This window comes from Lepidochelys kempii, chromosome 2 (genome assembly GCF_965140265.1).
Source record: "Lepidochelys kempii isolate rLepKem1 chromosome 2, rLepKem1.hap2, whole genome shotgun sequence".
Classification (NCBI taxonomy): Eukaryota; Metazoa; Chordata; order Testudines; family Cheloniidae; genus Lepidochelys; species Lepidochelys kempii.
In genome coordinates this window covers 163,259,339-163,286,349 of record NC_133257.1, presented here as the reverse complement: position 1 = coordinate 163,286,349, position 27,011 = coordinate 163,259,339, and the positions used below count along the sequence as shown (strand labels likewise).

Here is a 27,011-nt window from a genome sequence, read left to right as displayed (position 1 = left end):
TTAGGATAATAATATTAGGGACCTAACAAAAACCTTACATAGACAGATAAATATTTTCCAAAGATATAACAGACGAGGATACATTTTTTCCATATTGGATTATAGCCCATATCTTTTCAGTATCCCCATATACTTCATATATTAAGGTGCTTTTGCAAGATAAGGGATTTCATGTGTTTCTGGGAGACATTATAATAGTCTTCAACAGAGCTGATGACTCAAGAGTAGGCTATGTAATAATTAATTATAGTATACCAAATTGAACACAAGGTAGCTATAATTTGATTGGCCATTCTTTGCTTGTACAAGATAAGGTAAAGCTTTAGCCAGACAGAAAGCAGTTTTCTCATAAAAGCTGAGTATGCAGTACTCTAACAAGTATGTACTCTAACAAGAACAGAATTTGGCTAATTGTTCAGAAAATAAGTGTGAATGATAAAATAATATATAACTTCTACATATATGACATTCAGGGGGATGTCAAAATGATTGTAAGGAATCAGAAAAAAAGGTATAGCAGGAAAAGTAATTAACAGGAGGTGTAATATAAAGTATCACCGCTACGCTTAAACTTATACCCTGCTATTTATTTTTTCTGCCATTTCCTCCTTCCGCACTGGTGGTGAATAATTTACTCTTCTTTTGCAAATCTCTAATGCCAGATTGGTGCAATTTCTCTTACACTTACTTACACCTATTATATTACCAATATAGTTTAATTCAACATGTAACTTACACCACTACCTGTGTGTATGACATCCCCATTGAATTTGGCCCAGGAACTTCCATCAGAGTTGAACCCACTTTGACAATTTCTAACTTTGGCCCATCATTCTTATTTAGGCAAAAAAAATGATACGTAGTCATTAGATATATTGCGCCATGACTCTGGCATGATGAATTATGTTTTGACTTGAGGAAGCAGGAATAAAATAGCAATTGTCCTGACTCAAATGTTGGTATTTTAACTAGGTTATTACTGTGGTGCAAAGTTGAAGTAGATAGAAAAAAATGAGTCTGCAGTCCAGAGAGGCTTAAAGCTGCTGAACACTACAGGTTGGAAACAGCTTTGAAAAGTTTGAAATTATAGGTGGGTAAATAAAAGACTTCTACTAAAATAATTAGGAGGGTGAGGTTTTTGTGCTTGTTTTTCCCTCATTAGTCCAATTAACCCTTCTTATATTAGTTGAAAAAAGTCTCAGTGCCAATACTGGCAAGTTTTTTAGAGATTTTTTTTTTAAGCCTCTGATTCCTTAGAAATCTATGAAATTCCTGGCTGGTCCATCCTTTTCCAACGTAAGCCTAACCTAAAAAATCCAGCAATATTCCACCTCAAAATAGCCCTGCGTAAATTCACAAACTATGTTCAAATAAGATTAAGAATTTGATTTAAACCATCAAAAGCAAAGGATTTTCAAATTAAGCCTTCTCATCTTAATCCCGTACCCTCCTGCCTGCCCCCCATTGCTCAATAGCATGCTTTCCTTGTTGATATATTTCCAAAGTAGAATTCCAGTTAGTACAGAGATTGGATTAAATAGCTTGTACTTTTTGCCAGTTTGGTTACAGGAGTGTACAAATGGAGAGGTTAAATGTGATGGACCAAATTCAGCCCCAAAGTAAACTCATTGATTTAATAGATCCCTTCTCAAATTAGCCTGTCTCCATAGGGTAAAATCATGCTCTTCCTTGATGTGGCCATATGTGGGGAGGTAGTGAAGCCAGGTTGTGAACAATGGCAGAGCTGGGGACAGGGGGTGATGGGTCATTATTGGTGCCACCTTCAGTGATACCTATTAGCTTGAAAAGTCACCACACATACTCTAGGGGTCACCAGAGTGGGGTGGGAGAGTCACTTTCCACCCCCCATTGGCTGTGCCACTAATGTGGTGGAGTTGGGGGGAGTTTCAGCCATTCTGGCCTGGGGTTTCATTCAGTGGACCATAAACCACTGTGCCAATGTAGGGCAAAGTGCATCAGAGTATCTAAGGAGGACACATGCTGCTGCTCTAGACAAGGAGCATCCTGCGCCCAGTCTGCCAACTATGTCATATGCAAGACGTGGTCAGACAGACTCAATCCTCATTAGAGCCATGAAGTATCAGCAGGTGCATTAACTTGGTTCCCAGGCTAGTGTTTGTACGATAGCCTCCACTCTGATCCATTCTTTTCAGGTGTTCTCTTTTCCCTCAGCACACCCATGCAACACAAGTAGCACTTAGCTTTGGAAATGGACCTTATACAGTCCTGGGGGAGTGCGTGTGCATTTTTTTTTTTAAATAGGAATTCAGTGTTTCTTTTTTAATGGAACTCAATCTGAGGAAAAAAAGATTTTTAGGGCACCATCAATGTACATGAATCTAAGAGACCAGTTAAGGGAATAAAGTTGCTGTGTATTTTAGGTACTCATCCTATAGAAAGTAGATTCCCCTTTCCCGCCCCCCCCCTTCCTTAACTCTCACTTTTGTTCCCGTGACTAATAGAGACAGGAAATAACATGCTATTCAGCAAGTAAACTATGAAGCTCCATTCCAGGGACTGTCAGCAACTGATAACTTGATGTGTGACAGATAATTATTGTAGACGCGACTTCTGTGCAGGCAGCCTGGCACCAGCAAAAACTTATCTTTTGTCTTAACTGCTCAATGACATTCTGTACAATATTCTTTATCTTGTAATACTTCTGTCAGTATTTGCCAGTTGTTTAAACTGCAACAGAATGTCTAGTAGATTTTCTTTCATGTGTTTAGAATTTTCCACCAAGATCCCAAAGAACTGTCCTGTAGCTGTAACAGATATTATCAGTCTTGTGGCATTGCCTGATGATGTGCACATGCACACACAAAGGTTTTGTGGTAACAAATGAAAATTGTCAGGAATCATGTTGCTCCTGCTTTCCATGGTGCCTGCTAATATGTCCTAACCCAGTGTTGTTATGCACAGTTATATTTAAAAAGCTGGGACGTAATGTAGCCCACATCTTACGTAAGCATTCAGTCTATCTTGAGAACAAATAGGAAAGTTGTTTTGTTGGAAAATTGTGTGTGTTTTTGTTTTAAAGGCAGACTTTCTGCTGTCTTTGATTTCTTTCTTATTAATTTGGAAAGTATGTGCCAGCAATAAATTTTGTTGCACATTTGTTTCAGATTCAAATTAAATGCCTCCACCGTTAACCAAAGAATTCACTACAAAGGAATGGTTTGGTGATTTTATCATGGTTTGATCTCACCCTGATCTATGGCCAAATCTTTTTGTTCTGAAAAGAAGCAAATATAGGAATTATGACCTTTATTTGATTATTGAGGGATATCAGTGTTCCCCTCTCTCAAATAACTGTCAGGAAATGCTGAAAATGAGCCCTTTTATCCAATCAGTGCCATTTTAATCTTGCTGACGGGGAGTTATCTTATTTTTTCAAAATGTATTGACTTTTTTTTTTAGTTTTCCATGTAAACCAGTTAAAACAGACCAATGGGTGAGATTTACTAGAAACAAAAATGTCAGTTAGATTCCTAACTCCTATTGATTTTCAATGACAGTTAAGTGCCTGGTTGCATTTGTACCTGTGGGAGAATCTCCCCTGAAATAATGTAGTTAGTAGAACAGTAGCATATATGGATATATGTACATTTATTATTATTTATGTATACATTTATGTTGCATTAATGCTCAGAAGTCTTAATCAGGGATCAGGGTGTCATAGTGGTAGAAACTGTGCACACACAACAAAAAAGATGCCAGAGAACTTAAAATCTAAACCTTGGAAACACAACAGGTAGAGATAAACAAATATGGTGGTGAGAGGGAACAAAACTAATGTGACAAAGCTCTGTCCTTGCCTCTGTGGGTCCCGCATTTCCTGGCAGATTTCGCAAGCCTCAGAGGCTCACTGTGACCCTCCACATAACCCTTCTTTCTCTAGAGATAAGGGTCACAGTCTACTGAGCCATTTTCATCATAAGCCAGCCAGGGTGGTGAGGAGAAGTTATCCTCCCTCACACAGTCTCTGTTGTCTCCCAGTCTCAGTGATTAATCCGGGGGCAAAGGTGGGGGGGGAGCCCGGGCCCACCCTCTACTCCTGGCTCCAGCCCAGGGACCCTAATAGTATCAGCTATGGTAGCTGACCTTTTAGAAAAATGACATGTACAATTCCCTGGGCTACTTCCCCCACAGCAGCCCTCACTTCTTCAAGCTCCACTTCACCCTTACCTCAGGGCCTCCTTCCTTGTGCCTGATATGGTGTGTACTACTCAGCCTCTCCAACAGCGCAACTTCCTTCCACAGCTCCTGACATGCCCACCCACCTGACTGACTGGGAGGCTTTTAACTAGTTTCAGCCAGCCCCTGATTGGCTTCAGGTGTCCCAATCTACCCAGCCTTCTCCCTGCCTTCTGGAAAGTTCTTAATTGGCCCCAGGTGACTTAACTGACCTGGAGCAGCTTCCATTTCACTTAACCTGGTACCAGGGATTTGTTTAGCCTGGAGCTAATATGTCTATCTCCCACTACTTTTCTATAGCCATCTGGCCTTGCCCCGTCACATATCCCCCCCCCCCCCCTCTGCTCAACACCATAGAGTTGGGCAACTTGGGACACCAGGCAGTATGCTCGTGACAGACCATCAGCGTTGCCATGGTGGCATCCAGCCCTGTGCCGTATGCGGAACTGGAATGGTTGGAGGGATAAGAACCACCTGGTGACCCTTGTATTCTTTTCCTTATTCCACTGCATCCACTGGAGGGGTGCATGGTCTGTCACAAGAATAAATCGCCGGCCTAAGAGGTAATAACGCAGTGTCTCCATAGCTCATTTGACAGCAAGGCATTCTCTCTCGACTACTGTGTATTTCTGTTCTCTTGGGAGAAGCTTTCTGCTTAGGTAGAGGATCGGGTGTTCCTCTTCTCCCACCATTTGCAACAGAACCGCTCCCAACCCCACCTCGGAAGCATCTGTTTGTAAAATACATTTCCTGTTAAAGTCCGGGGCTATGAGTACGGGGTCATTACAGAGGGCTGTCCGAAGGTCTGTAAATGTCCCCTCTGCTGTGTCGGTCCACTTTACCATGTCTGGACCTCGGGCCTTCACCAGGTCTGTTAGGGGACTTGCCCTAGTGGCGAAGTGGGGAATAAACTGTCGGTAGTAGCCTACCACATCTAGGAACGCACGGACCTGCTTCTTTCGGGTCGGCCGGGGCCAGTTTTGAATTGCCTCTAGCTTATTTGTTTGGGGCTTCACTATGCCCCTTCCCACAATATATCCCAGGTACCTAGCCTCTGCTAGCCCTATGATGCATTTAGCTGGATTAGCAGTGAGGCCAGCCCACCTTAAGGTGCGCAGTACTGCCTCAACTTTCTCCAAGTAGGTTCCCCAGTCTGGCGTATAGATGATGACATCATCTAGGTATGCAGCTGCATAACTAGTATGGGGGCGCAACAGCTTATCCATGAGGCGCTGGAATGTGGCTGGGGCCCCATGTAGGCCAAAAGGGAGGACAGTGTACCGGAATAGCCCATCCGGGGTGGAGAATGCTGTCTTTTCTTTAGCTTCTTTGGTCAGAGGAATCTGCCAGTACCCTTTTGTCAGATCCAGTGTAGTCAAGAATCGGGCACTACCCAGTCGGTCAACCAGTTCGTCAATGCGTGGTATGGGGTATGCATCAAACTGGGATATTTCATTCAGTCAGCGAAAGTCATTACAGAATCTCATGGTACCATCAGGTTTAGGCACTAGAACAATGGGACTGGACCACTGACTGTAGGATTCTTCAATAACCCCTAATTCTAACATTTTCTTTACTTCGGCCTTGATTTCTTCTCTTTTGGCTGCTGGGATTCGGTAGGGTCTCAGTGTTACCTTGGCTCCGGGGATCGTGTGGATATGGTGATAGGTCTCAGTCGTCCTCCCTGGTTTTGTAGAGAACACATCTCGGTTGCGATTAATCATGTCGCCTGCCTTGATCTTTTGGATTGGCGTCAAGTCGGAGGATACCCTCACTTGCTCGTGTAAGTTATCCTCCTGGGGAAGGGTCTCCTGCATGACTAAGCATGCCTCTTGATTGTGCCAAGGTTTTAGAAGATTGATGTGGTAAATTTGCTGCGATTTCTGGTGGCCTGGCTGCCGCACCTTATAGTTCACCTCTCCCACAGCTTCGATTATTTCGTAGGGTCCCTGCCACTGGGCCAACAGGTTACTTTCTGCTGTGGGCACCAGTACCATCACCCGATCCCCTGGTTGGAACCGTCGAAGCTTCGCTTGATGGTTATAATGGGTTCTTTGGGTCTCCTGTACTCTCTCCAAGTGCTCCTGTACAATGGGCGTAACTCGGGCTATCCGATCTCTCATCTGCAGTACATGCTCAACTATGTTCCTTCTGGGATTTGGCTCCTCTTCCCAGGCTTCTCTGGCTATCCAATATGCCCCGAGGGTGGCGCCCATATAGTAGTTCGAACGGAGAGAAACCCATGGAGGCTTGTGGAACCTCCCGGATGGCGAACATGAGGTAAGGCAATAGGGTATCCCAATCTTTCCCATCCTGGCTCACCACTTTCCTGATCATGGCCTTGAGGGTCCTATTAAATCTTTCCACAAGGCCATCTGTTTGCGGGTGGTATACAGAGGTCCGTGGGGCTTGTACATGGAGCAGTGAACAGAGATCTTTCATCAACTTGGACATGAAAGGTGTCCTTTGATCAGTCAGTATCTCCTTGGGTAGCCCAACCTGGGCAAAGCTCCTTAGCTATTGTCTTGGAAGCTGTGTTGCGCAGGGGAACAGCTTCCGGGTACCAGGTTGCGTAGTCCAGTACAACAAGCACACGTTGGTGGCCCCGAGCTGTCTTCTGTAGGGGCCCTACCAGATCCATGGCTATCCGTTCGAAAGGAACCTCTATTATTGGAAGAGGTATCAAAGGAGCCCACAAGTGCAGGCGAGGGCTATGTAACTGACACTCCAGACAAGAGGTGCAGTATCGCCGGACATCTTCATGTACTCCTGGCCAGAAGAACCTCCGCAGGATCCGTGCCTGGGTTTTCTCTACCCCTAGGTGTCCTCCAAACAGGTGACTGTGGGCGAGACTCAATATGGCTTTTTGATGTTTTCGTGGCACCAGAAGTTGTTGTATCTCTTGCTCCTGCATTTGCACCATGCAGTACAGGAGATCTTTCTTCACTATAAAGTACGGTCCGGGACCCAAGACCTTCCCATCCACGGGTATCCCATCGATCTCGGCCACCTCTTTCCTGGCATTATCATATCGGGGGTCCTCCTCCTGGTCCTGCCCAAAAGTCTCTCTCCCGGGACTAACCTGCCCACGCTCCCAGGGGTCAGCTTCTGCTTCTTTCAACGGCTTGCCGCCGTCATGGTTGGGGGCAGCTTCTGGCTCACCTTCTCTGGTGGAAGTTCCTCTGTTGGCTGCTTGCGTCCATCTGCCTACTAGGGAGGTCTTCTGGCCCTGGGTCAGGATCCGGGTTCCCAAGGCCTTCACAGCCTTCCTTGCTTTTTTTTTTTTTGTCTTCCGGGTCTTTTGGGGGGGCTGAGAATAGATCCTGAGAAATCTCAGCGAATATTGGGGGTTGACATTCCCCCGGTGATGAGTCGCTGTCCTCAGGGTCCCCACCTCCCTCCAGCCTCTCCAGGGGGGAGTAAATTATCAAACCCTGGATAGTCCCTCCCAATGACTACAGGATATGGAAGTTTAGGAACTATGCTCACGATCACCTCAATGGGGTTTCCCTGAACCTCTATCTCCACTGGGATGGTGGGGTAATGGCTCACGACTCCATGCACGCACATTTGGCTTGTAGCCGCTGACTATTTTTTACCAGCTTACCCAATATGAGGGTGATAGCACTCCCAGAGTCCACAAGCGCTGTAGTCTCTGCTCCATTTATCCTCACTGGCCTGGTATAATTATGTAGGGCTAATGCGACCCCCGTGAGGTGGATAAGGAGCATGGGACCTCCCAATCCCCCAAGTTACATTGCATAGGCTCCTCGGTGCTGGGACACTGTGCTGCTATGTGTCCCCTCTCCCCACATGCATAACATCTATAATTGCTTTTAATCACTCCCCTATCCTGGGGGTAAGGGGTTTAGCCCCGGGGTTCCCCTCACTCAGGCTAATCCGTTCCTTCTGGTTTTCGCCCCCCCCCTTCTTCCACCTAGGACTCCCCAGGGGTTTGGTTGCCCAACCTTCCAGGGTTGGGGTCAGGTGCTTGCTTCGAAAGGGGCCTTCCTTGGGTAGTTGGGTCAGTTCCCTAGCTGTCACCGTCTTTCTACCAGTGTGATCATCTCGTATATGGACGGATCGTTCTGGCCTACCCATTTGCAGAGATCTGGTGGCAGTCCCCGCATGTAATGGTCGATGACCAGGGTCTCCAAAATCTCCTCCGGCCTGCACACCTCAGGCTGTAACCACTTCCGTGCGAGGTGTATGAGGTCGAATAGCTGGAACCTCGGGGGTTTGTTCTCCTGGTATTTCCACTCATGGAACCTCTGGGTACTTACTGCTGCTGTTACGCCTGATCGTGCTAGGATCTCTGCCTTCAGATGGGTATAGTCAGTGGCATCCGTGGCAAGCAAGTCAAAGTAAGCCTTCTGGGCCTCTCCACACAAAAAAGGGGCAATAATGCTGGTCCTCTGCTCCTGGGGCCACGCCTCACACTGAGCAGTGCTATCGAATGAGAGGAGATATGCCTCTATGTCATCTCCTGATGTCATCTTTGGCAGACAACCAGTGGCCCTCAGGGTTCGCGTCCCGTCAGACCCCTGGGCCTGGGTGGTGAGGATCTTCAGCTGGTCCACCACCTCTCTCAAGAGGGCACGATCTTGGGTCACCTGGCTCATCAATAATTGATTGCTTTCCTGCTGTAGCCGCATAGACTCCTGTTGTGCCATTGCCTGAACCCGGGTGGCCTCCTGCTGGGCTGCCATGGTTTGTACAAGAGCTCTTACCACCTCTTCCATTGTGGTACAAAGCAAACAAACAAAAACCAAAAAAAAAAAAATCCAAAACCCCAGTGCACTTTTTTTAAACCTCTTTCTTCCGCCATGCTGTGAACGAAGTCCCACTCCTGACACCAGTTGTGACAAAGCTCTGTCCTTGCCTCCGTGGGTCCTGCGTTTCCTGGCGGATTTCACTAGCCTCAGAGGCTCACTGTGACCCTCCACGTAACCCTTCTCTCTATAGAGACAAAGGTCACAGTCTACTGAGCCATTTTCATCATAAGCCAGCAAGGGAGGTGAGGAGAAGTTATCCTTCCTTGCACAGTCTCTGTTGTCTCCCAGTCTCAGTGATTAATCAGGGGGCAAAGGTGCAGGGGGAGCCCAGGCCCACCCTCTACTCCTGGCTCCAGCCCAGGGACCCTAATAGTATCAGCTATGGTAGCTGACCTTTTAGAAAAATGACATGTACAATTCCCTGGGCTGCTTCCCCCACAGCAGCCCTCACTTCTTCAAGCTCCACTTCACCCTTACCTCAGGGCCTCCTTCCTTGTGCCTGATATGGTGTGTACTACTCAGCCTCTCCAACAGCGCAACTTCCTTCCACAGCTCCTGACATGCCCACCCACCTGACTGACTGGGAGGCTTTTAACTAGTTTCCGCCAGCCCCTGATTGGCTTCAGGTGTCCCAATCAACCTAGCCTTCTCCCTGCCTTCTGGAAAGTTCTTAATTGGCCCCAGGTGTCTTAATTGACCTGGAGCAGCTTCCATTTCACTTAACCTGGTACCAGGGATTTGTTTAGCCTGGAGCTAATATATCTATCTCCCACTACTTTTCTATAGCAATCTGGCCTTGCCTTGTCTCTCTAAGTAACAGAGAAATGATCGTATTTGGCATAATAAGCCTCCTTATCAAGAGTCATGGCATGCGCACTGCCTATCCAGTACAGTTGTGTGAACAGTGGTCTCAGGTTGGAAAAATCATACAGACATATCATAAAAGAAACAAACTACTACCAAAGGATGTGAACATGTGATGATTCCTGCTATTCTTGTAAGTGGCACTGCGGTCTAGAGAATGTAGGATAGGTAATTAGGAATCTGAGCTCAAATCCATTTTTGCCACTGACATGTTGTGTGGCTTTTGGCACTTGCTTCTCTGCATCAGTTCGCCCCTTTGAGAAAAGGGTATAAGTATACATTTTTACCTACCTCAGTTATGATGATTAATTAGTTAATAGGCCAGATTCATGCTTCCTGGCAAAGGATGTAAGCATTGCCTCTCTCTGTGTCAACGAAGCTGGCTGCACCAAATGGATGATTCACCTGATGGACAGCCGCTAGACAATGACACCCACTTTTGAGGTGGGTTACGGATCATTCCCCACCCAACCACCAGAGACAGGTTCTGCTGATGGGGTCCAGTACAGAACATATAGTGAAACTAGCCAATCCTTGAAAAGCTTTTGGAAGATGCACAGTATAATTATTATTTTCTCTGCTCTATTTTTTTATATTTCTTCATTGCAAAAATTCTCCAGTAATAACTATTGGGTCATCTTTAATACTATTGAGTTATTCTTACTACAGATTGTGTTGAAGGTGCTACTTTAACATATTCCTTTTCGGCTCAAGTGTGCATGAATCTCCTATTATAAAGTAAAAGATTTGGAGAAGAAAGCTTTGATTTTTGTTAATCCACTCTTCACTAATCCCAGCAGTTGATAATCTATATGAAAAATCTCTGTTTTTCCTTATCACTCAGCAAAGAATTAATAGCTATGTGCTGTAGCAAAGTTTCATGTTAGCAATACCTCATGGGTTTTGCAAAGTATAGTATCGTATTTTACAAGCACTATATGAAACGTTATCATAAATCGTATTTTGTGATTTTTTCTCCTTGCTGTTTTTTGTTTCCTTGCTAACACTCACAATTCAATGATTCACAAGGATGTCTTTGTGAAATGGCAACATTCTGCTATACTAACTTGCATTAACTACCACGCTGGAATTGTGAATTGCTGAAATTTGGCAAACAGAATGGCTAGCCTAATCAAAGATTATTTTAATTCACATAGATAGATTCCAAATCTAAAACATTCAATATACTACATAGTACTTCCAAACATGAATAGACCCATTGGCTCACAGTAGCAAAGCATAGCCCATTGAAAATAATGGAACTGTTCATGGTAGTAAGCACTATGCTGGGTAGCAAGTGTTTCCAAGACTGGGCCAATACAGCACAGAATCATTCAGGCAAGGGCTGATGACTATAATCTGCCCTCAGTAACATTAGTACAAAACTGCAGTGACTCCAAATGAAGTTACTTCAAATTAACACCAGTGTAATCTAGAACAGTATCTAGCCTTGTGTCTTTTGTCAATAAAGTTTTTGTCAATGTGAACCTATTTAAATAGTAATGATAGTCAATATCAGGATTTTAATAAATATTCACCAGGTCTGATTGTACTTTCTTTGTCTTTTTCTTTGCTTTAGCTTTGGGCCAGATTATGCTGTATGTAGATGGCATGAATGGAGTAATAAATCATAATGAAACCATCCAATGGCTGTACACTCTCATTGGGTCAAAGGTAAGAAGTTCTCCAGTTACTTGTTTTGTACATCTTAAGTGTTCTTTACTTTTTTTTTTATTTTGTGTGCATGAATTGTTGCTGAGGTGTGTGTGTGTGTGTGTGTGTGTGTGTGTGTGTGTGTGTGTGTGTGTGTGTGTGTGTGTGTGTGTGTGTGTGTGTGTGTGTGTGTGTGTGTGTGTGTGTGTGGAGAAGGGTTGGAATTCCAGAGAGAAATTTAAGTATTGATTGCTTGGGATCAACTCATATAGTTTTGTAAACTAAGACTAGAAGGATACAATAGAATTATGCACAGAATTTAGAGTTGGCAGCATTCGTAAAGCAAAATAACTTATCAGCAGACTCTGGAGCCTGACATCTTAGCTCTTTCCTAAATATAGTTCGATCAGTTATAGCAATAGCATTTGTTATAATAATGGTGTTGGTTCTTATATTTTAATTTAGACTGAGATTATCCTGTCCTTTGGTAAAATATACAGTATTCGTTGTGTATATTTCAGTCCATTGTTCAGTATCCTGTTAGAGCGCTCAATTTTCATAAACTTGTAAATATTAAGGTCAGAGGAACAATTCTGATCATATAGACTGATCTCCTGCATAATCCAAGCCATAGTTTTCACCCAGTAATTCCTGTGCCCAGCCAAATAATTTGTGGTTAAATTAGAACAATCCTTTATAAATACATCCACTCCTAATTTAAAGACTCCTATTTAAAGACTCCTAATTTAATCCACTCCTAATTTAATTTCTAAGTGAAAGCATCTACAGCCCAAACTGGAGCAGTTTGGAGAATACAGGCATCAATCTGCTACCACGCACACGTGAAGCAAGAATTCTGCAACTCAGGCTAATTCTGCCACCTACCTAATATTGCTGTCAGTCAAGTCCATAGGACTTCTACCCTCATCTAAACTTGGAGTTAGATCAGGCCCATATTTTACATAGTGCCTACATGCACGGAGGGGCAATCAAAAAACATGATTATTGCAAGGGCATTTAATTGGTAAGCTGTTTCAGGACCTGATCCAAGATCCATTGAAGTGAATCGGAGTCTTTCCTTTGACTTCAGTGGATTTGGATTAGGGTCTAAAATACTAAGTAAATATCTGTTTAGAGTTCCAATGTAGACTGGACTGTTATTTCTTTCCTGATATTTCCTGATATTGGTAAATACCATATTTTTTCAAAGGACAGTATGTCCTTGCATTGCTTCCATTTGTGCAACCAGTAAATTTGACCACGAGGAGAACATTTTTTTTCTGGCATAATGTTGAGCTTGCCAGGGTGGTATGTGGAAATATCTCTCCTCATATGTACGGTCTTACCAAATTCACAGCCATGAAATACACATCACGGACTGTGAAATCTGGTATCCCTCCCTGAAATCAGGTCTTTTGTGTGCTTTTACCCTATACTAGACAGCTTTCACGAGGGAGACCAGTGTTTCTCAAATTGGGGGCCCTGACCCAAAAGGGAATTGCAGGGAGGTCACAAGGTTATTTTAGGGGGGGTTGCGGTATTGCTACTCTTTCCTCTGCGCTGCTGTCTTCAGAGCTGGGTGGCCGGAAAGCGGCTGCTGTTGGATGGGTGCCCACCTCTGAAGGCAGCGCCCTGCCAGCACCAGCGCAGAAGTAAGGTTGGCAACACCATACCATGCCACCCTTACTTCTGCACTGCTTGTGGTAGCAGCCGCCGCTCTCCAGCTGCCCAGCTCTGAAGGCAGCGCCGCCACCAGCAGCAGCGCAGAATTATGGGTAGCAGTACCGCAACCCCCCTACAATAACCTTGCGACCCCCCACAACTCTTTAATAGGATGAAATTTAATAGTGAGAAGTGTAAGGTCATGCATTTAGGGATTAATAACAAGAATTTTAGTTATAAGCTAGGGACGCATCAACTAGAAGTAACGGAGGAGGAAAAGGACCTTGGAGTATTGGTTGATCATAGGTTGACTATGAGCTGCCAATGTGATATGGCTGTGAAAAAAGCTAATGTCGTCTTGGGATGCATCAGGAGAGGTATTTCCAGTAGGGATAAGGAGGTTTTAGTACCGTTATATAAGGCACTGGTGAGACCTCACCTGGAATACTGTGTGCAGTTCTGGTCTCCCATGTTTAAGAAGGATGAATTCAAACTGGAACAGGTACAGAGAAGGGCTACTAGGATGATCCGAGGAATGGAAAACTTGTCTTATGAAAGGAGACTCAGGGAGCTTGGCTTGTTTAGCCTAACTAAAAGAAGGTTGAGGGGAGATATGATTGCTCTCTATAAATATATCAGAGGGATAAATACCAGAGAGGGAGAGGAATTATTTAAACTCAATACCAATGTGGACACAAGAACAAATGGATATAAACTGGCCACTAGGAAATTTAGATTAGAAATTAGACGAAGGTTTCTAACCATCAGAGGAGTGAAGTTTTGGAATAGCCTTCCGAGGGAAGTAGTGGGGGCAAAAGATCTATCTTGCTTTAAGATTAAACTCGATAAGTTTATGGAGGAGATGGTATGATGGGATAACATGGTTTTGGTAATTAAATATTCATGGTAAATAGGCCCAATGGCCTGTGATGGGTTTTTAGATGGGGTAAGATCCAAGTTACCCGGGAAAGAATTTTCTGTAGTATCTGGCTGATGAATCTTGCCCATATGCTCAGGGTTTAGCTGATCGCCATATTTGGGGTCGGGAAGGAATTTTCCTCCAGGGCAGATTGGAAGGCCCTGGAGGTTTTTCGCCTTCCTCTGTAGCATGGGGCACGGGTCACTTGCTGGAGGATTCTCTGCTCCTTGAGGTCTTCAAACTACAATTTGAGGACTTCAATAGCACAGATATAGGTGTGAGGTCTTTTTTAGGAGTGGTGGGTGAAATTCTGTGGCCTGCATTGTGCAGGAGGTCAGACTAGATGATCATAATGGTCCCTTCTGACCTAAATATCTATGAATCTATGAAACTCCTTTTTGGGTCAGGACCCCGACAAATTCAACACTGTGAAATTTCAGATTTAAATACCTGAAATAATGAAATTTACAATTTTTAAAATCCTAGGACCGTGAAATTGACCAAAATGGACCGTGAATTTGGTAGGGCCCTACTCATATGAGGATGAGCCCTTTGCTGTAGCTTTTCGTGTTTGCACAGCCTGGCTGTGAACAGCCACCAGTGGAGAGCATGATCACTTTAGTCTCATAACAAAAGATGCATAATGGGTCAAATTCTGTCTCTGCCTGACCTGGAGCCCGTGCAGTTCTTCTGCAGGGGGAGGGAGGAACAGGTGGAGGGGCTGCTTACGGATATCGCTGCTTGCATAGGCCCTTATCCAGCTCCTGTTAAAGTCAGTGGAAAGATTCCCATTAACTGTAATGAGAGGTAGATCAAGTCTACAGTGCAGAGCCTTACACTGTAGAAACTCCCAATATGGGAGTTCAAGGAGTGGGTGAAGAATAGGCAGGACCTAAAAGGAATGTGAGATGAGCCACAAAATCTATTACTGCCCCCTAAAGCAGAGGGTAATGTGTAAGAGCCACACAGGCTACTCCTGCCCCTGTTATTTAGACCGGCTCAGAACAAGACTAACTGCCACAATGCTTGGAATGGTGTCAGTAACCTCTCTACACTAGGGGTCCCCAAAATTGCTAACACCTGGTGAAGCTGAACTAGTGTTAGCAATGGTGAGAAATTCTCTGGACAGGGCTGGCTCTACAGTTTTTGCCGCCCCAAGCAGTGAAAAAAACTGCCGCCACGGACAGCAAAAGGGAGAAGCTGCTGCTGAATTGCTGCCGCGGCCGGCGGAACAGAGGAGCTGCCGCCGAATTGCCACCGCCACGGAAACACTGCTGCCCCTTTCTAACTGCCGCCCCAAGCACCTGCTTGGAACGCTGGTGCCTGGAGCCGGCCCTGTCTCTGGAGATGATGGGGCCATAGAGAAAGGGCTTTCTTTCCTTATTTCCGTACGGATATTTGTGCAACCTAAAGAAGAGCCTAGCAGTCCTGAGTCCCAGAGGCCCCTTTAACCAATCCCCCCAATGCACAGAATTCATTGCTGCAAGAGATTGAGTCAAAAACTGGGGCTGGGTTACTATAAATGCTGGATCATCTTTGGATGACTAATAATATTGGTAGATATGAAAAGTAAGATAATGATGAGGGTAACTAATCTCAAGTGTCATGAGCATCTTGTTGGGTGGAAGATCAGGAAGGAATCCCCCCCCCCCCCATACACACACACACGTAGATCATTCCACAGTTGCCTCGGTGCATAACCAGGCAGCTTGTTTTCTTGGAACATCAAATACTCGCCCCTGCCAGAGAGAGGATGCAATAGAGATGTAGAGATGGTTTGGGGGATACGGATTCTAGTTTCCTATGAAACATATACAAGAAAAAAGCTGTGCAAGAAAAAGAAATGTTAAGACATTGAGTATGCTAATCCTCTCATTCTACCACGATGTGGGGGACATCTTAGTGTTACTTTACAGATCTGAAATGAGGTATGTTGATTGTCTTTACCAAAGCACTACAACACTCCAGTCTTTAAGCTCCTCTTCTCCCCCATCGTCAGCCGAAATGATTATATCCATATCTTGGCTCAGTGCCTGCGCCTAGGGAATGCAGGCAATGTGTTTTGAATAGTTTGGTTTCAGGTAGCATCAAAGTTATTCTTTCATTATTATTTAACTGTCTTGGAAGAGATCTAAGTCCCTGTCTGTGTGCCAAAAGTTAATCGAAGGTATGACAAGGCTACTAGCAGAATGTGTGGTGTGACCGCTGCTTTATGCACTTAAGTGTGGATTTGGCTCTCCATGAAAAACGAATCTGTGGAATTTGCAACATACCTACAGTCTAATTTACAGTCCAGCTAAACTACTTCTTTTTCTGCAACAAAGGGAAAATTGTTTTAACGTTGTTGAGCATAAAAGGAAGGTAAAGTTGCTAAAGCTTCAGTGTAAATATTGAAACAATTCCTTGTGGAAGGAAACGGAAGATAAACAACATATCATTTAGTGGAGTACATTAGCAGTGACTGGGACATGTTGTTTCTTGCCTTTACCTAAAAGCTTTGTAGAGGCTCAATAAGCTAATTAGTAGAGATGGTTGAGTAATTTTCATTGAAAATCTTTTCTGACAAATTCCATAATATTTTTGATTTTTTATAATTATTTGTTAAATCCTGCTCATTCAGTCTCCAGTTCTGGCTCCTTACCTAATGGACTTGTCTATATTAGGTATTTTTTTCCTGTTATATTCCCTACCATTGCTCATACTATTGCACTTCCATCTCTGATAGCAACAGAACTGGACACTGGCATAGATGGGTCACCATCAGCCACCGGCATTTTCATCACTGCATTGCCTAGACCTGCTGTGAACAGAGTTAGAGGACACAATTGTTAAAATTCCAGCAGAGAGTTTGCACTAGGACTCCTACCATTGTTTCCACTAGTTGAGCTGCACCAATGGCATCAGTAGTGAGAAATCGTAAAGGTGGAGGGAAGGTTAGTGTTAGACGCAAATCATATGAGTAAGAGTGGGAGAACTGGGTGCTAGGATAGCACTTCTTGTTGATGATCAGTGCAAAATTTGAGGTTAGCAATGTACTTCTTCCATATTCCTTTTAAGGGATGGAATAGCATGGCATTGCTCAAAGTATTAAAATATATCACTAAAATCATAACACTTACATAGGCCTTGATTCAGCGGTCCCACCCTCCCACCCCCCGTATTTAGCAAAGCACTTGACCATGAGTTTAACTGTAGATAAATGGTTAAGTTCTATTGGGCTTAATGGAACTTAAGTACATACCTAAAGTTAACCATGCTTTTTAGGCGAGGGTTGGACTTACGTGCATATGTAAAAGCTTTGCTGAATTAAGCCATAGTGCTTCTCGAGCTCTTTAGACAGGTGTGTAGATATCAATAAAAGTTTCAGCTATCCTAACTTTTTAAGGTGATTAAGGGATTAAAAACAGAGATAAAAATAGCCATCATATATGTCTATTTTAAAAAATCTTTTTAAAGCTCTTTTGGCTCCCAGATAAAAGGGATGAGGGGTTTGGTGGGACTAGGGGAAAAGGAAGGCTAAAACTGAAACCTAAGATTTTGGAGTGGATAACTAGCGGTTCCAACTTTTTCTGTCAATTTCATCATCTCATCTTTCTCACATCATTCTTACAAATCTCACCACCACCAGCCTATGTACAAGAATAAATTTGGAATCTAACTAGAGAGCCAAGTTAAGTAACAAGGGAGAAGATTTTCAAAGCGTGAAGAACAAGTAGGCACCAAACTCTCATAGATTTTCAATAGATTTTTTAAAATCTCCATCATTGTTGGTTAAATTTTCTGGTAATTCTCAGATCCATGACAGCACTCCAATACCCTCCATGTATCTTTGGGGGAAATATCTCCCTCTGTGTAGAAATTAAAGGAAAAGTCCTGCTTGTACATACCAGCAAGGGTATGTGTGAAGGCTGGAAGGTTTTTTGCCTCCAATAGACATTTCTATAGAGCGGGCTTCACTCAGGACAAGTTGCAATGTTAAAACAAGGCTAGCAAATCACAAAGCTACAAATAATTATTCTAAATTTAAAAAAAAAAGAAAGCTTTAAAGGGATATTGTAGTTTAATTTAATCCATTTTTGAAGCAATTTCACTCATGTTGTCCAGGAAGAACTGATTGCTTTTGTTATGCGAAACCATTTCCCTTGGATGTCACTGACTGCAAACAATAGCAAGTTAATGAAGTGGCATTATGTGTCATTCTACCTAGTTGTTTCACACCGTAGTGATGTGTGACACATTGCATCACTGTACCCTCAATAATATATTTTATTGGACCAACTTCTGTTGGTGAGAGAGACAAGCTATCAAGCTTACAGAGAGCTCTTCTTGTCTCTCTAATATCCTGGGACCAACATGGCTACAAAACTGCATGCACCCTAGAACAGTGGGTCTGAACCTTTTTTCAATCACAGACTCCTAAAAATTTTCAAATGGAGGTGTGGGCCCCTTTGGAAACCTATTGTCTGTGTATATAGTTGAATTCTGTTCAATCAGTTTTCCGTCTAAGTCTTTCATGGACCCCTTAGACATAGCAGCAAAAGAGTCCTGTGGCACGTTATAGACTAACAGACGTATTGGAGCATAAGCTTTCGTGGGTGAATACCCACTTTGTCGGATGCATGTAGTGGGAATTTCCAGAGGCAGGTATAAATATGCAAGCAAGAATCAGGCTAGGGATAACGAGGTTAGTTCAATCAGGGAGGATGAGGCCCTCTTCTAGCAGTTGAGGTGGGAACACCAACGGAGGAGAAACTGCTCTTGTAGCTGACTAGCCATTCACAGTCTTTGTTTAATCCTGAGCTGATGGTGTCAAATTTGCAAATGAACTGAAGCTCAGCAGTTTCTCTTTGAAGTCTGGTCTTGAAGTTTTTTTGCTGCAGGATGGCTACCTTTAAATCTGCTATTTATCTCACCACATAATCCATTGTCTACAGCCAAGCGCTGGGGTACAACCGCATTTGCTCCAACCCCTCAGACAGAGACCAACACCTACAAGATCTTCACCAAACATTCTCAAAACTACGATACCCACACGAGGAAACAAGGAAACAGATCAACAGAGCCAGACGTCTACCCAGAATCCTCCTGCTGCAAGACAAGCCCAAGAAAGACACCAGCAGAACTCCACTGGCCATCACATACAGTCCTCAGCTAAAACCTCTCCAACGCATCATCAGTGATCTACAACCCATCCTGGACAACGATCCCTCACTTTCACAGGCCTTGGGAGGCAGGCCAGTCCTCGCCCACAGACAGCCCGCCAACCTGAAGCATATTCTCACCAGCAACTACACACCACACCATAGTAACTCTAACTCAGGAACCAATCCATGCAACAAACCTCGATGCCAACTCTGCCCACATATCTACACCAGCGACACCATCACAGGACCTAACCAGATCAGCCACACCATCACCGGTTCATTCACCTGCACGTCCACCAATATAATCTACGCTTTCATGTGCCAGCAGTGCCCCTCTGCTATGTACATCAGCCAAACTGGACAATCTCCATGTAAAAGGATAAAAGGACACAAATCAGAGATTAGGAATGTCAATATACAAAAACCTGTAGGAGAACACTTCAATCTCCCTGGACACACAACAGCAGATTTAAAGGTAGCCATCCTGCAGCAAAAAAATTTCAGGACCAGACTTCACAGAGAAAGTGCTGAGCTTCAGTTTATTTGCAAATTTGACACCATCAGCTCAGGATTAAAAAAGACTGTGAATGGCTAGCCAACTACAAAAGCAGTTTCTCCTCTCTTGGTGTTCACACCTCAACTGCTAGAAGAGGGCCTCATCCTCCCTGATTGAACTAACCTCGTTATCCCTAGCCTGATTCTTGCTTGAATATTTATACCTGCCTCTGGAAATTTCCACTACATGCATCCGACAAAGTGGGTATTCACCCACGAAAGCTTATGCTCCAATACATCTGTTAGTCTATAAGGTGCCACAGGACTCTTTGCCGCTTTTACAGATCCAGACTAACCCGGCTACCCCTCTGACCCTTAGACATAGTCTGCAGACCACAGGTTGAGAGCCACTGCCCTAGATGATAGATAATGCACTTCCCTGTATAGCTTGTATCTTTTAGTGATGCAGTTTGCAAATACCCAACCTCATGTACATTTCAGTAACCGGAGAAGCAGTTCTGTAAAACTACAAACACTCCATCAGAATTTGTTAGTCTTCCTTCATAGTTGAAAACCTATCCTAATTTAAAAAGTTTTTCAAGTCTTTCAAAGTCAACCACAGAAGTGGCATACTTTTTCCAGTGAGCTAGGCTTGGAGTACACACATTAAGATGGAGCTTTAATAACCATAATACCACCGCCATTTTAACATGTATATAATAACTTTCATCTCCGAAGTACCTCCGAAACTAAGTACATATGCTATTGTCACTGAAACGAAGCTTCCTGCAGAGCGGAGAACAGCAGTTCGCTAGCACACAGCGTGATGAGTGACACTGGTGGAGAGGATGAGTTCTTAGCAGACAATGGGACAAAACCCCGTTCTTGTGAAAAGTGCCATGACATTTTCAACATGTATGCAGAGTATACAGCACCTTCATTTTTAAGGCCTTGTCCAAAAGACCCACCACATACTGAAGTGCAGAGTGTTCAGTTGATTTTCTCTGAAAGAATAAGTGATGAGTGCTATTTGTTAGCGTGCTAGCTTGAGTGGAGCCAGTGTGAGTCAGTCTACCTGGACTGGGAGGCTTGGTCCCAGCCGCTGTGTAGCCATACTACGAGGGGCTGTTCTGGCAGCTGGGGATCACCAGAGTACAGCAACGTTCCAGACTTTCCCTTTTTCCCTTGGTCACATCCTCTGTGCCAGCGCTTATGAGGAGAATGGTATAGAGCCACTACTCTGGCTCTGCACCACCTGGCTCTGCACCACCCTCTATATCAGGTGGCTCAGGAGGATAATATGGCACTTCAGAGATTAATATGCGGCTCCTTGCATAGGCGCTGACTCCGAGGCTGGAGCTACAGATGCTAACTTTCCAATGTGCTGTCAGGTGCTCGCTGCTGAACCCCCTGCTCTTCCCCAGGTCCTGCCACTACTCCACCCCTTCCCACGAGGCCCCTGCCCCCTCCCGAGCCTGCCATGCCCCCGCTCCTCCCCCTCCCCACCAGAGCCTGCTGCGCACTGCAAAACAGCTGATTGTGGCGGGTGGGAGGCGTGGGGAAGGAAGGGGAGGTGCTGACTGGTGGGGCTACAGGTGGGCGGGAGGTGCTGGGGGTTGGAGTGGGGTAGTGGATGGGGGGCTGCTGACCTATTACTTGTGGCACCTTAGAGACTAACCAATTTATTTGAGCATAAGCTTTTGTGAGCTACAGCTCACTTCATCAGATTCATCGGCATCCGATGAAGTGAGCTGTAGCTCACGAAAGCTTATGCTCAAATAAACTGGTTAGTCTCTAAGGTGCCACAAGTACTCCTTTTCTTTTTGCGAATACAGACTAACACGGCTGTTACTCTGAAACCTGACCTATTACTGCGGCTCTTTGGCAATGTTCATTGGTAAATTCTGGCTCCTTCTCAGGCTCAGGTTGGCCACCCCGGGCTAGTGCCTGTGCACTTCTGGCATGATGGGAAGGGGTTGTAGCAGGGCCGAGGATGGGGCCCATTATTTTTATCAGGGTTAAAGAAAAGCTGACGCTAACCAGATTTAAACATCTGGCAGTCATTAAAAATCATCCAAAAAACAATGTTAGACCAGAGTTAGTAGCGAAAGGCTATGGCTACACTGGCACTTTACAGCACTGCAACTTTCTCGCTCAGGAGTATGAAAAAACACCCCGCCCCCCGAGCGCAGCAAGTTACAGCGCTGTAAAGCACCAGTGTAAACAGTGCCCCAGCGCTAGAAGCCACGCTCCCAGCACTCTAAGCTAATCCTCTCGCGGAGCGCTGGGAGAGCGACCACACTCACACTTCAAAGCCCTGCCACGGGCCTGTGTGTTTCAGTAGACTACAATTAGCACTGTAGCACCAAAATTATTTTGTTTACAAAGGCGGCAAAGAATCTTGTGGCACCTTATAGACTAACAGACGTATTGGAGCAAAAGCTTTCGTGGGTGAACACCCACTTCGTCAGATGCATGGAGTGGAAATTTCCAGAGGCAGGTAACAACGGTTGTTTACAATAATTCTGCAACTTCAAAATAAAATTAAAAAGCCTAGTAATTAACATTTAAGTGGTCCTGCCATATCTCTCCTTGTGCTATAATGCAAAACCTTAATTCCAACCTGTATAAATATTGTGGCAAACCTCTGCGAAATCACACTGTACCCCTGTCCCCATATTTCTGCAGTCTCTATCTCTTGTTGCTGAGGTAAGAGTTTAAGGTTTTGCATCATAGTTCAAGTTACATGCAGGTTGGCTGTGAAGGGATCTGGAGTGTATGTTGGAGGTGGAAGTGGTGTCCCTGTAGTGTATCACTGACAGTGTCTGTGTGATACCTGTGGATTGTTGGAGACATTTCCCTTAGCTTGATATTCATTTATTTTAAGGTTTGGGATATGTACTGAACTAACTTTAAGTACTTGCAATGATTTTTTTTATCTTTTGAAATAAATAAATGTACATATAAACTTACATATATATCTGTATGTTGTATACATTTACTCTAAATTATTGAAGTAAAGGATCCAGGGTTAGAGATCATTGCCCACAGGCGGGATACCTACTGTAGCTACATTTCTGAATAAAACTTCTAATGGTGGAGCACTAGTTTGATTCAGATACTCTACCCTTGGTGTGTTCACAGACCACTGGGATTAAGCCTTTGATCTTTTTTTAAAAATCTCTTATAAAGTTTGGGTTGCTCTGCAAACCCACAAATCTCTACCACTGTCCTTAGAATTTATGCATAAAAGAGCATTGTGTTCCCAAAACTGTACTGCACTTTCATTTTTTCCTTTCCTTTCTGAGTGCCACTGATGAGAGTAATTTTTTTTTTCTATTTGATGATCCAGGCTGCTATAATTCCCCCCAGCAGACCTGAAAACCATTTTTGGCATTGTTTTCAGTGGAAAGTAGTCCATTTTTAAAGTGATCTGGGTAACCTCGGAAGACCAAGTGGAATGCTAGGTCTAGGAAGATTGAGTAAAGATTTATATCTCACATATTGTTTTAATTTGTTTTTCCAGTTTGCGTCTGTCTGAGTCCAGTATTGTAAGGACAATGTTGAATCTTAGCTCTCTGGCCTTCCCTCAGCCTTGTATGAATCTTTTGCTTCACATTTGTTAAAATGCAGAATTGTTTTATATTCTGAAGGGGCACTGCATCTACAAAGTACCAGAAAGATCTTGGGCCACATAGAGATTCTGAGAACTGTGTTACTGACTTTTGAATAGAAGCTCACATGAACATAATGTAAATATATCTCACTTCTCATTAGGGACCAAATCCAAAGTCTATTAAAGTTAATGGACTCAATGGGCTTTGGAAAGTGCCCTAAGCAGTGATCATTTGGGCTCTAGTTCTAAAATATGGGAGGCCATGTAGGATTAGTGGTTAGAGAAGAGGTCAAACAGTCAAGTCTTTGGAGTTCTGTTCCTTGCCCTGCTTCTGACTAAAGTTAAACACATGCTTAACTGCTTTGCTGAACACAGATTGACTTAAGCATGTGCTCAAGGTTTTGCTGAACTGGGACCTTAATTTCTCTGTGCTATAGCTGATCCATTGTGTAAAAGAATCTAATAATACTTTCCTAGGTACTTCCCAGAAAATGTGTAAAGATTAATTCTTAAAATTATTGTTTGATGACTTAACACAAGTGCTAGCATAGTAACTTGTCACTGGAGCTGGTTGGAAAAATTTGGACAGAACCATTTTATGCCAAAATTGAAACACAGCATGAAATCATGTTGATTTTGCCAACATTTCATTTTGGAGGGGAAAAACCCACAAAAGTAGGTTTGACATAAATGGACCATTTCAACATTTTCAGAATAAAATGTTTTAATTTTTTTATTTGAAATTACTTTTGTTTTGAATTGCTTTAATTAGTGTAAAAGGAAAAAAAATTTAAAAATTGATTCAAAACAAATTTTTCGGGTAATTTTCTTTCATGGGAAACTTTGAATTTTTGGGTTTCATTCCAGTTTGAAACAAAGCCAAATATTGAAATCTTCATTAAATGGAATTTCCATGTTCCACACAACCTTCTTGTCACTAAGGTGGCAGTTTGGTTTCTACTCCTTTGTTTCTGCCTGGTATATCCAACAGCTGCTATATATCCTTGGGGCTGTTTGCCTATGAACTACCTCGCAGGAAATGGCTGTTGATTTTGCTGGTGAGCCACATCTCAGTGTCCTTACTCGCTTATCACTCAGTTCCTACTCAGGCCATTTTTCACTGGCATCAATCAAGGAAGTGAATAGGGATCTCAGGATTTAGTTCTACACCTTATTATGCTGACTTGTATCATAGCCTTGAAATGTACTGACAGTACAACTTGTCCTTTTTCCCTTTCTTGAAGAGGTCCTCATAGACACCTATACAAACATACACAGAAACCGATTTATGAATATATATTGTAAATAGGTTCATATTAATGGAGCAAAGGTTTGGAGAAAAGAATATGTAAGGATAGGATTAGGACTAAAAATTAATTCTCTTTCAAAAGGCATGCAAGCATAGGCGCTGACTTACTCAGAGCCCTGCGGGTGCTTGACCCCCACTCTACCCCAGACCCTTCCCCCATTCCATTCCTAATTCCAAACCCCCACCCTGCCCTACCTCATCCTGCCCACTTCCTGCCCCCGCTCCTCCCCTTCCCCCTAGCGCCTCCTCCCCTTCCTCCCCAGCAGAACATCTGATCGTGGCAGGCGGGAAGCTCTGCGAGGGAGGGAGAGGAGCCAATCAGTGGGGCCACTGGTGGGATGGGAGGCACTGGGGGGAAGGGGAGGCACTGATCGGTGGGGCTGCCAGTGGGTGCTGAGCACCCACTATTTTTTTTGCCATGGGTGCTCCATCCCCAGAGCACTCATGGAATCGTCACCTATGCATGAAAGCCCAAGAAAGTAATAAAATAAATTTCCACTGGAGTTCTTACAGTGGAGCTTTCTCAGGGTGTTCTTAAAAATGAGACATCCTTGCATCTCAAGTGCTTTCGTGGTTAAATATTTCTTACGGCCCAGTAAATGTACAGTTGTGTATGGCCAGTCCTGAGTTAATACCATCTACGAGTTGAATTGCACATATTCTATGAGTGAGTGAAATATATACTCAAGCCTGCCTAATTAGTGGTCATCAAAGGAACACGCACAGTGCACTACATGTGAACTGTCATTTACAGGATCATCAGGTGATAATGTGCTTTATCCTTATTTGCTAATGTGGCTAAAATTACTGATGTGTGTGAAGGAGACAAATAAGGCAAACAAGGTTGGCAGATGTCAAAACAGTAGATTTTCTTCTCTATGCTTCTTAATATTTGTATCTAATCATAGACATGCACTCATTTCATTTTAGATTGTGTGCCCTTTGGGGAAGGGACCATGGGGCAGATTGTGGTAATGTTTACATGACAATAACACAAAGAAATTTGTTTGACTCTAATCGAGTTACTCAGAATGTATAACAGAGTAAGATCAGAATCTGTCTGGCCTCATATCCTCTATATACAATACAGCACTCAATACATTATAACCATATTTAATAAAGTTTAATTGTAATGGGGCAGAAAACATAAAATCTATCTTATATGTTACATACAAACGGAAATTAAAGCCCTGATTAAATACTTGTTTATTGTTTAGTTATGAATGTATTTGTTTCCTTCTCCTCTGTTTGTGGAGTGTATGTCCAGCAGTTGGTATGTATCCGTAGCACTGTATGTGCCTGTGAACTGTTCAGTAGGGTCCTGCTGCTGCCCTCAGCAGAAGTGTATGTTGCTCCTGCTACTACATAATGGGGGAGTTAAGCAGGCCTGCCAGGTGGAAAGGCCAAAGTTGAAGCGTGAAAAATTATAGTGTGCCACAGCACAGAATTTGTAGCTCAGAGGGAAGGCATCTCAGGTAGTTTCATGCCTGCTGGATTCTGGACTGCTGCAGGGCCTGGCAAGGTATTCAAAATAAATTCGCAAAAAGAAAAGGAGGACTCGTGGCACCTTAGAGACTAACCAATTTATTTGAGCATAAGCTTTCGTGAGCTACAGCTCACTTCATCTGAGAGCTGCTCTAAGTTACTTCATGCACTCATGCTCCCCCCCAGGTTGCTAATGAGCTGCTCTGAAGCCTGCAACAGCTGAGGGCTTGTCTACATGGTGGGGTAATACACACTTCCAGGGTGTGCACACATCCGACGAAGTAGATATTCACCCACGAAAGCTTATGCTCCAATACGTCTGTTAGTCTATAAGGTGCCACAGGACTCTTTACCGCTTTTACAGATCCAGACTAACACGGCTACCCCTCTGATGCTTGACTTCCAGGGTGTGATTTCTAAAGCACACTAACATGTTGTGCATTAATTGGACTGTATAGATACTGCTGATGCAAACTAAAGTAAGTGCATTAGGGAACTGTTAGTGCTCACCAGCAGGGTGTACTCACACCAATTAATGCACAACATATTCATGTGCTTTAGAAATCACACCTCCATAGTGTGCATTGTTGCACTGTGTAAACAAGCTCTGAGAATCTCTGTAGCCGATGCAGGCTATGAGGATATTTCTCCTTCCTCTGGCCAGGACCCTGATGTGTTCCCCTACACCAAGCCTTGCAAAGGGGTCTCACATCTCTCTTCCTAAGTTACTGCACTGGGTGAATCCTCCCCCAGGACTTTTAAACCTCTCTCTGGCCCCTCTGCCTGGCATAGGGGGTTCAGAGCAAGGGTGAGACTCTCTCTCTCAAAGTCCTAAAAGCAATATTACAATTTACCCATTCCACACTCTGTG

General features: G+C 43.8%; 1 protein-coding gene across 6 annotated transcripts in view; it reads left to right on the top strand.

Annotated features, from left to right (window-relative positions):
* Positions 1 to 27,011, top strand: part of FHOD3 (formin homology 2 domain containing 3) — a 625,903-nt gene that overhangs the window by 373,913 nt on the left and 224,979 nt on the right. For all 6 annotated transcript variants that reach the window (XM_073332694.1, XM_073332693.1, XM_073332692.1 and 3 more), the window contains exon 6: positions 11,437 to 11,531. In XM_073332694.1, the coding sequence (XP_073188795.1) occupies positions 11,437 to 11,531 (95 nt within the window). The remainder of the gene's footprint in view (positions 1 to 11,436; positions 11,532 to 27,011) is intronic.